The sequence below is a fragment of the Dendrobates tinctorius genome, unplaced genomic scaffold, assembly GCF_039654945.1.
Source record: "Dendrobates tinctorius isolate UK_male_01 unplaced genomic scaffold, ASM3965494v1 ptg000064l, whole genome shotgun sequence".
Taxonomy (NCBI): domain Eukaryota; kingdom Metazoa; phylum Chordata; class Amphibia; order Anura; family Dendrobatidae; genus Dendrobates; species Dendrobates tinctorius.
Genome location: NW_027361732.1, coordinates 49,725,718 through 49,735,710, shown reverse-complemented (window position 1 = coordinate 49,735,710; position 9,993 = coordinate 49,725,718). Strand labels below are relative to the sequence as shown.

The window sequence follows — 9,993 nt, the reverse complement described above, 5'->3', positions numbered from 1 at the left end:
TTGTCTGTATTTAGACAAACTGAAATGCACATTTTTCTAATATGCTGTATATATATTTTGAATCCTATTATTTTAATCTTGTGGTAATAAAGTTTTTTTCTGATAATTCCTATGGAACTTTGTTGCTAAGAAGAATTGTTAGAAATCGTTCCTCATACGTATGATTGTAATGATAGAAACGTGTATGTTTGTAACAATTTTCAGCATTTAGGATCATTAATCTGAGGTTAATAAAACTGTAATCTAGCTTTACGATGCAATTATTTGAAAGATTTTTAAATGTGTGTTTTGTTGCATATCCCCAGAAAAATGCTTTCTAGTTCCTCTTTCACACATCAGTTTTTTGGCGTCAGTCGCAATCCGGAAGTTTTAGAAATGGCGCCGGATCCGTTTTTTTCTCACAGACTTGTATTAGCGACGGACTGCGATGGATGGCTTCATGTTTCATCCGTCATTTGCCGGATCCATTGGAAATTTTGTGTCCGGCGGCAGGAGACGATGAACAAAGTAACGTTTTTTTGTCTCCGTCGGACAGCGACGGATCCGACGCCGTCCGTCGTTTGCTAGAATGGAAGCCTATGGGTGCCGGATCCGTCGCTGTCCGTCAAATGCAGCGACAGATTCCATTTTTTAAACTGCGCATGCTCCAGTTATTATTACCAGGTGGGGCAGTCGGATGCGGTGAAAAAACGGATCCGTCGCATCAGTTTTTCACAATCGGCGACGGAGTCGTTTTTTTCTAAAACTGCCGGATTGCGACTGATGCCAAAAAACTGAAGTGTGAAAGGGGCCTAACAGTGGCTAACATTGATTGTCTCAATGAGTACACAGCTCAGCACGGCAGCAGCAAAGCTGTGCATGTTTCTGCACAGAAAACACATCAGTTACATCTGCAAAGCATGCAAATTGTGTGCACACATCCCCTTTCTGTATATATGAGATCAGCTGTGCCTGTGCTTCCTCCCCTCCTCCCTCCCACGCCTCCAGTGTGCAATTCTACATAAAAACACGGACCCTGCCAGCTCCCTCAATCAGAAACCCAGGGAGAAGAGGAAGGAAAACAAGGCAGTATGTGCTAAGCTATTGCTGCTTCTTGCAGTCTTTGCACCTAACCTACAGAGAGGAGACACTAAATGCACTAAGCTCTAAAGCTGACTGCTGGAACAAGGACTTAGTTTTCTTCTTCATTGTTTGCATTTCATCTACATTGAATTCTTTTTTATTTTTGGGAAAGGAACTGAAATTACTAAGAAATTTATCTCATTCCAGCCTTCATGGCTTTACCGGACAGTGCACGTGGATTACCAAATGGAGGAGGAGGAGGTGGCAGCTGCATAGGGGGCAAACCCTTGGATCCTTTGTTTCCAGAAATTGTGGAACTAAATGTTGGGGGCCAGGTATATGTAACTAGACACACCACTCTTGTGTCAGTTCCAGACTCTCTACTCTGGCGTATGTTTTCCCAACAGAAACCAGGAGAGCTGGCTCGGGACAGCAAGGGACGCTTCTTCCTGGATAGGGATGGTTTCCTGTTTCGGTATATTTTGGATTATCTACGGGACCTGCAGCTTGTTTTGCCAGATTACTTTCCTGAGAGAAGCCGTCTACAAAGAGAAGCAGAACATTTCCAGCTTCCCGAACTAGTGAAACGTCTCAGTCCCCTACGTATTAGTAAGGACAGCTCCATAGGTGGTGAAGAACCACCTTTACTTCTGACTCCTGCAGCCACTCAAGATTCTGATCTGGACACTGTAATCATTCCAGCCTCATCTTCTCCTGCAGCTGGTGTGCCCTCCCCAACATTAGATCCATATCGCTTCAATGCCTCCTCTTCCTGCAGCCCTGCCTCAGTTCCTAGACTTACTCCTTCTCAATCCCTTGAAGGAAGAAGATCTGGATACATTACAGTGGGCTATCGAGGTTCATACACTATAGGCCGCGAAGCACAAGCTGATGCCAAATTTCGTAGAGTTGCCCGTATCACTGTTTGTGGTAAAACATCTCTGGCTAAAGAAGTTTTTGGAGAAACCTTAAACGAAAGCCGTGATCCTGATAGACCCCCAGAGAGGTACACTTCTAGGTACTACCTCAAATTTAACTTTCTAGAGCAAGCTTTTGACAAATTGTCTGAAGCTGGTTTTCATATGGTGGCATGTAGTTCCACTGGAACATGTGCCTTTGCCAGCAATGACCAGAGTGAGGACAAAGTGTGGACCAGCTACACCGAATATGTCTTTTGCAGAGACTGAAGTCTTCAAGATACACAGAAAATGAATCTGCGTAAACGTCACCACCCAAATTATGTCTATTCTTCAGAAGCTACAAAGAAAGACTAACGAAACAAAAGAAGTGGGCCTGACACATCATCAACTTCCAAAAAAAAAGAACATTAGTGATACAAGTACTCTTTCTGATCAGCACAGCAATTGCACAAGCTAAAGAATTGTGCATTTCTAGTTTTCATAGGTGTATCGAAGTATTCTCAGAAGATTGTTTCTCATGTCTGAGATAGGCTGTCTCCTTGTGTTAGAGAGGCAGTAAAATATCAAGTAACATTTCTTAACTGCTAACTGCTGAAATGTCTCAGCAAACCATCAGATCTTTAGGGTTAGGTAGGTCAGGGGGGTACAAAATATCGCTTGACTGCTCCATATTTTTCTAAGGGGGAGACAGGGACAGGACAGAGACTGTAAAGAATGTGTAAGTATGAACAGCTTTTTACAAATAATACTCTGTATTTAATACAACATATGAATACTTGTGTACTTATATGAAATACACGGATAATCTCCCATTACATTGTATAGAAATATTTCATTTTCTCAATATCGTATGGAAGTAATAATTCATTTTCTCTTTTCTATCATTTATTAACCAGCAACTTTTTTCTTTTTTTCTACCACCGCCTTCACTACGAAAGTCAATAGGGATTAGAATTGTAACAGCCCTATCCTTATAGTGCAGGAGGTTTTGTATTATTATTATTATTATTATTATTATTAATAAGACAAGATTTATTATGTTTTCCTTATTCTCCTTTCTATGTTCAGTAAGGCCATAGTAACATTTCATGGAAATTGCCTGGTGTTATTCCATCATAGGCTTGTGAGTGTTGCGTCCTTTGTGTTGCTGGCAATGAGTTCAGTGTATTCGAGCTTTGTGATCAAGTTAATTGAAATCGTTAAAGGGCTTATTTACAGAGTAGCTGCTGGACTAAATGAAAAAAGCAAAACCTCACCGTGAGTAATATATTTCATAAGGCCTGTGCCATATCTGATGTGAAACGACGCGTTGTGCACCTTATATGCTCCATTCACATAGACGATATTGTGCATGAAGCCAATTAACAAGGACAAAGCCACTACACAGAGCCGGAGCTGCATTGGCCACTGTACAATGATACATCACAATACATTTGACATTTATCTACGAACACATTCTGGTAGTTTTCAGAGGTAATAATGTGGAAATATATAGGTTTATGTACGATTGAGTGCATTTTGGGCTGATGTGGCTGAGGCTTCGTGGCTCAGAGACAGACACACATGCACACTCTCAGGCAGTGGAGTAGAAATGATTTATAATCCTTTTACTGCAGCAGCTCTTGATACGCATTGAGCTTGACTTGATATGCTCTCCGATTCCCTATTGCCTGCAGAAGCACCTAGTCGATTACCCTACAGTATATGTACAATTATTCGTTACTTGATTAACCATCAGATAACAATGGCTTTACCAAAGATTTTGCTCATATTACGGTAATTAATTTTTTTTTAGATATATATTTTTTGGGGGCAATAATAATATGTAATACATGACAATAAGTTTATCCCTTCATTCCAGCTGCTGAGCAGTGTAAATGTGTCACTTTTGCATTATGTAGTACGCTGGGCCAGAGTGGTCACCTGATCTCTAGGAATGCATTTACTCTATATTTAGTCTCATTTTCTTTCAGAATAGGAAACATTCAAAGAAGCAATAAAAATGACATCACATGCTTTCAACAGGCGCTTTATCCATTCCAGCCTTTTCATCATTTTAAGCTTAATGGAACCAGTGTATTACATCATTTATATTAGTACTAGCAAACATTTCATTACAATTAACCGCAGAGGTGAAAACTATAAAACGATCATTGGCTACAGTAGATGGAATATTTTCGAATGATCCTGTATAATCAATCTCACTTGAATGTCACATAATAATAGAATATTTTATAATGAGACACGATTTGAGGCAAGTTAAGATCTCTTTCCTTTTCAGCGTTTGCATTGGACTTTCCTCATCTGATTGGAGTTGTAGTTCATATACATGCCAAATACTTATAGGCCAAATATGGCTACCTTTATCGTATTAATGTTGCACTTCTGAAAATTTGGGATGTACTAGATCGTCCTTTCGTTGACTATTCATAAAGATGGTCATGGATGTCTAGGTGACATGACTTACCATCTACAAAACAACTCCATTAGTTTTAGGGGTGTGAGGAGTTGGATCACTTACAAATCAAATTTTTTTGCAATTGATTGGTTGAGAAACTCAACATGTCCCCTACACAGCCCAATCATAGGATCAGACAGATACAATTCCCTCCATATCCAGCCTTAGAAATGTAGAATTGTGTAAAATTTGTGCTAATAATACATTGCTTTGTACATTGCTATGTCACCACACTCTCTGTATTGAGTGCCTCTTTGGCAGTAAAGGCATTAAAGGGTGGAATAACCTGTATGTAAATAGAGAAAATATCCATATACATATATAGAGAAAACATTTTAGTTTTTTAATAATATTAGTGCTCTGACGTAACATAACTAGCTTAAAGGACTTGCACAATATACACATGGAAAGTAGATGATGTGTCTAATTTCTTTCTCATATATAGACTGAAATGTTGGAAAGCATAAAATAAAAAAGTATCCTACTTCTTCTTGTATGTATACCAATAAATGTTGCTTTTCCTATAGCACAAGGAGATGTCTCTGCTATCAACTGTAGGGTTATAGTATGTTTTAAAAATGGGCCTAATACAATATGTCAGTGCTGACTTTTTTGTCCTCTGCTAATTTTAATAAAGTACCAATGTTTAGTAAATACGCTTGCTTCTTATTTTATGGGTCTAGTGTTGGTGGAAAAGATTGATGGTTTTGGACAATCCCCTTTCCTTACTATGGATTCCCTAAAGAGTTCCTGGTTGGGTGTTTGTGCCAGTAGCCTCTGAAACGGGTCAAAGTTTGCAAGAAAAAAGCCATTAAAAAAAAATCATAATGGATGGCAACTTTATGTAGCTACATTGCGATAACAATATACTGTACATCCAGCAGTATGCAAGATAAAGGTCTATAGGGCACACATGAAGCTGGCATTCAGGACAGACTATTTCATGTGTGATACGTGTCAGTCATAACTGTTCGTCACAGCTTCTTCTGCTCTTCACATTCAACATTTGGTGCAGCTGTAACACTGAAGACTTGGATCGGCTCTGCTGTGTGTGATGGGGGCCGCGCTGTAGGTTATTAGAAGTAGGTCAGACAGCACAGAAAGCACTGCATGGTAAGGCTTCCCTAGAGATCGAGCACGATTTTATGTTAATAGGCTATTTCACACTATAAGCTAGCAGTAATTGTGCTGGCAATCATTCATGTGAAATTAACTATGTCAATTATGAAATGCCTTTTAATTTCACATATTAACCACCTTCGTTTTTTTCAAAAATCAAATTTCCTTCCTAACTCATCTACATGGACATGCATTTCACAGGAAGCTAAATAAAATGATACCTTGGTATCTGTGATTTGCTGTCTTATTCCAGAGAAATCCACATTTTTCTTATATGTAAATGAGCTGTTCAGGAATATGGGCCGGAAACTGACCTACATGATAATCTGCCTCCAGAGATTATTTTAAATGAAAGGGGGAGTTACCAGTGTGAGACATGTAATACCTAACAGTGTGTGAGACATGTAACCCTAACAGTCTGCTCTTTGGATCTACATATCTCACACTGGTATCTCCACCTTTCATTAAAAATAAACTCTGTAGTCAGATTCTCATGCAGATCAGCATCCAGCCAAGAGATCTTAACAGCTCATTTCCATATTGAGAAAAACATGGATTTCTCTGGAACAAGACATCGGGGATTGCAGATATCAAGGTATCATGTTATTCCACTTCCTATGACAAATATGTCCATGTAGGTGGCTTAGGAGGGTTTGGTTCCTACTGACAGATTCCCTTTAAAGGGGTTTTCCCACACACAAAGTACATCTTAATTAATATATCTTGGAATAAAAATAAGTGCCACAATTGGATGTTTAAAAAAATGTTCCTGTGCTGAGATAATCTTATAAATGTGCCCCAGCTGTGTACTGCATAATAGCTGTGTCTGACCATAAAGGAACACAGTGTTTTTATTGCATTTTTGACACTGTTTTTAGTCTTTTTGATATATCATGTTTTAAATAAAGCTGCTTTGTTTTTAATACTTCATGGTATTTGGCTTTGAGAAAACTTAATTAATACAGCCATGGGCAGATTGCATATATTTTTAGTTTGTTTCTGCAGTGGAAATGCACTAAAAACGCATATACCATCTATACTCGTGTAGAAGCCGAGATTTTCAGCCCATTTTTTTGGGCTGAAAGTCCCCCTCTCGGCTTATACGCAGATCATATACGCCAGGGGGTCAGTGGGGGAGGAGTAGTGGGGGTGTCAGATCATACTCACCCCCTCCTGATGCATCTCTGCAGCCCCCTGCTTCTCCCATGGTCTCATGCACCTTCCTTCAGCAGTCACGTGGTACCGCTTATTAAAGTCATGAATATGCGCATATTCACGACTTTAATGAGCGGTACCACGTGACCACTGAAGGAAGGAATAGCTGCCAGAGACCGTGGGAGAAGGGGCTGCAGAGACTGCACCAGGAGGGGGTAAGTAAATGCTATATTCACCTGTCCCCGTTCCATCGCTGTGCGCCGCTCTGTCCTCCGCGTCCTCTGACTGTGATGTTCAGGTCAGAGGGCGCGATGACATAGTGCACACTGCGCCCTCTGCTACCTGAATGTCACTGACAGAGGGAACCAGGATCGGTAAATATCGTCAGTGCTGGGGTCCTGAGCCAGCGGTGACACCAGCACCTATCCCCCATAGCGTGCCAGTGTCCCCGCCTGCTCAGTACACCGGCCCCTGGCCCCCAGCGACAAGAGGTGAGTATTTCATTTTTTTATTTGCAGCAGCATCAGCATATGGGGCCTATTCTATGGAGCATCATATGGGGCATAATTTATGGAGCATCTTATGCAGCAGCATACTGGGGCATAATCTATGGGGCATCTTATGGGGTATAATCTATGGAGCATCTTATGGGGCAGCATATTGGGGCATAATCTATGGAGCATCTTATGGGGCATAATCTATGGAGCATCTTATGGGACAGCATATGGGGGCATAATCTGTGGAGCATCTTATGGGGGCATAATCTATGGTGCAGCACATAGGGCATAAACTATGGAGCATCTTATGGAGCATCTTATGGGGGCATAATCTATGGAGCATTTTATGGGGCAGCATATGAGGCATATTATTCTATGGAGCACCTTATGGGGCCATAACCTTTATGGAGCAGCATATGGGGCATATTATTCTATGGAACATCTTATGGGGCCATTATTAACCTTTATGGAGCATTATATGGGGTGTATTTGGTGTATTTTGTATGGAGCATCTTATGGGGCCATCATGAACTGTATGGAGCATTACATGGGGCTCCTGATTCAATATGGATATTCAAAAACATTTAACCTACTAATGTCTCAATTAATTTTTCTTTTATTGGTAGCTCTTTTTATTTTTGAAATTTACCAGTAGCTACTGCATTTTCCACCCTAGGCTTATACGCGAGTTAATAAGGTTTCTCAGTTTTTTGTGGAAAAATTAGGAGTGTTGGCTTATACTCGGGTCGGCTTATACACGAGTATATACAGTACTTTTCGTTTGCCTGTGGGGATCCATATTTAATGCCATTCTATGTGGAAAATACACATATAAAACTCAGTGCACTCACAAGAGAAATTGACATGTTGTGGGTTTCAAACATGAACCGCAGATCAGTTTATGCTGCATAAAAAAGCACAGGTGGTAGGAAAATTTCAGACATGAGGACTGGATTTTTTACTTGCTGCTCCACTTCCCCTGGGGAGCCTCATAGTCCTCAGAATTGAGGTAAATAAAGAAATAATGGGTTTGGAGCACAGAGCAGTGCAGACAGGTGTAATGAAGTCATATTGTGCCCACATGCCCTAAGGCCCTGTTCTAGTTGTCTTGTAGGCTCTTATAGGAAAAGTTAACCAATGCATATCATCATTTTATCTATGTTGAGCTGCTGTCTGCATAGTGTAGAAGAGGCCTGTAAACTAGTTTGCTCCACTCATTGTGGGAAAGGAGCTAGGGGAGTATATATTATATTAAAGAGGCACCCAATTCGTAATCTGCGTAGGAGGAGGGGTACTAAGGGAACATTGCTACTCCATGAGGAATGCCAAGCATACATCATTGCTGTGTAAGAGTACTAAAGTGTACTTTACTTTGTGTGGATAAAGGGGGCATTAATGCACTATGATGAGTGCTGGTCTCAGCCGGATGAAGAGAGATTAGAAAGTGAAAAACTATTCCTATTGGAGTTTAACTATTTGTACACTTTTTATTAAAGATTGGTTATTTCCTCTAATGCCTACTTCACACCTTGCATTTAAATGGATTTTTTTTTAACCAAATGCAAACGTGAATATAAAATGAAAACTCAGAAAGCTTTCAATTACACCTTCTGAATCACAGAAAAATTTTGATTCCCCTAAACTTAAAAGGGTTGTTCACTACTTAGACACCCCCTTTTGAATCCCTGTGCCCCCCCCCAGTAAAATAATAGCGCTTATATTCACATCTAATGACGCAGCTGGTGTTGTGTCCCGCGATCCCAGCGATCAATAAGTCCTGGCTTCACTCTCCTCTCCTACGTTCGTAATTGACATCTGGTGGGAATAAGAGTTGTGGTCGCCCTCTCACTTTCTATTGATGTGCTGATTTGTCCAAGGGAGAGGAGAGTGAAGCCAGTACTGAGGGGCTGCAGTCATCACGTGACATAACAATGTCGTGTGACAGGTTGACAGGTGAGAAATAGTGTTATTATTTTACTGGAGGGGAAACATTGGGATTCAAGATGATTTGTCCAAGTGGGCGATCTGCCCAGTGTCAGCAGTGGGAGAGGGAGGTCTTTTGACTGCAAATAGGCGATTTACATACTTCCAGTCACATTCCAACCAAATGTGTTTGGCGTTGCTCAATACAGTTGCATTTAATGAGGCCACGTATGTCTAGTCGGCATGTGACCACAAGTATGCAAACCATAAACTTGCAGTCATGTGTCCACTGCGCGCTGCACCTGCGCCAGAGAATCCACACAGTGCGCAGTGTGAGCAATGCGAGGATTCACAGCTCTGCAATTAAATATAGTGACTGCTGACTTGTAGCTAAGGCCGGACAACCCCTTCAAAGTCTAAGTGTTCTTGTGACAATTTAAAAAAAGACACGTTAGAAATTTTTAATCTTTTTATGTTAGTGAGACAAAAAAATTGTGTCATAACAACAACAGTGTTTCTGGCTGACTTAATGCCAAAAAAAGCTGCATCAAAACTGCAAAGTCTGAATAGAGCCTTTTACCATACAGAAGGCTACCTTTTGCTTTCTGCACATTTGTGAATTTATCAACAATTCATATGGACCATCAAGGCTGCCTACAATATGATCCTATAAACTCATTTATATATAGGAACATGTAACATCCTAGAAGTCTGACGGTATTTCCTCACTCACGGTTATCTAATTTATATAAACTCATTTATGGTATATTCAGGAACATGTAACATGCTAGAAGTTGTACTGTATTTCCTCTCTCATGGTTATCTGTTTTATATGTGATTATCTCTATGTTGGTTTAAA

General features: G+C 40.4%; 1 protein-coding gene across 1 annotated transcript; it reads left to right on the top strand.

The window, feature by feature from the left end:
• The first annotated feature begins 1,019 nt into the window (after positions 1 to 1,019).
• On the top strand, positions 1,020 to 5,094 carry KCTD12 (potassium channel tetramerization domain containing 12). Its single transcript, XM_073580402.1, has one exon. The coding sequence runs from the start codon at positions 1,275 to 1,277 to the stop codon at positions 2,247 to 2,249; it is 975 nt and encodes a 324-aa protein (XP_073436503.1). The 5' UTR covers positions 1,020 to 1,274; the 3' UTR covers positions 2,250 to 5,094.
• Positions 5,095 to 9,993: the final 4,899 nt, after the last annotated feature.

What these genes read in the sequence shown, in the direction of transcription:
- KCTD12 (XM_073580402.1), top strand. Translation starts at nt 1,275, where the DNA reads ATGGCTTTACCGGACAGTGCACGTGGATTACCAAATGGAGGAGGAGGA.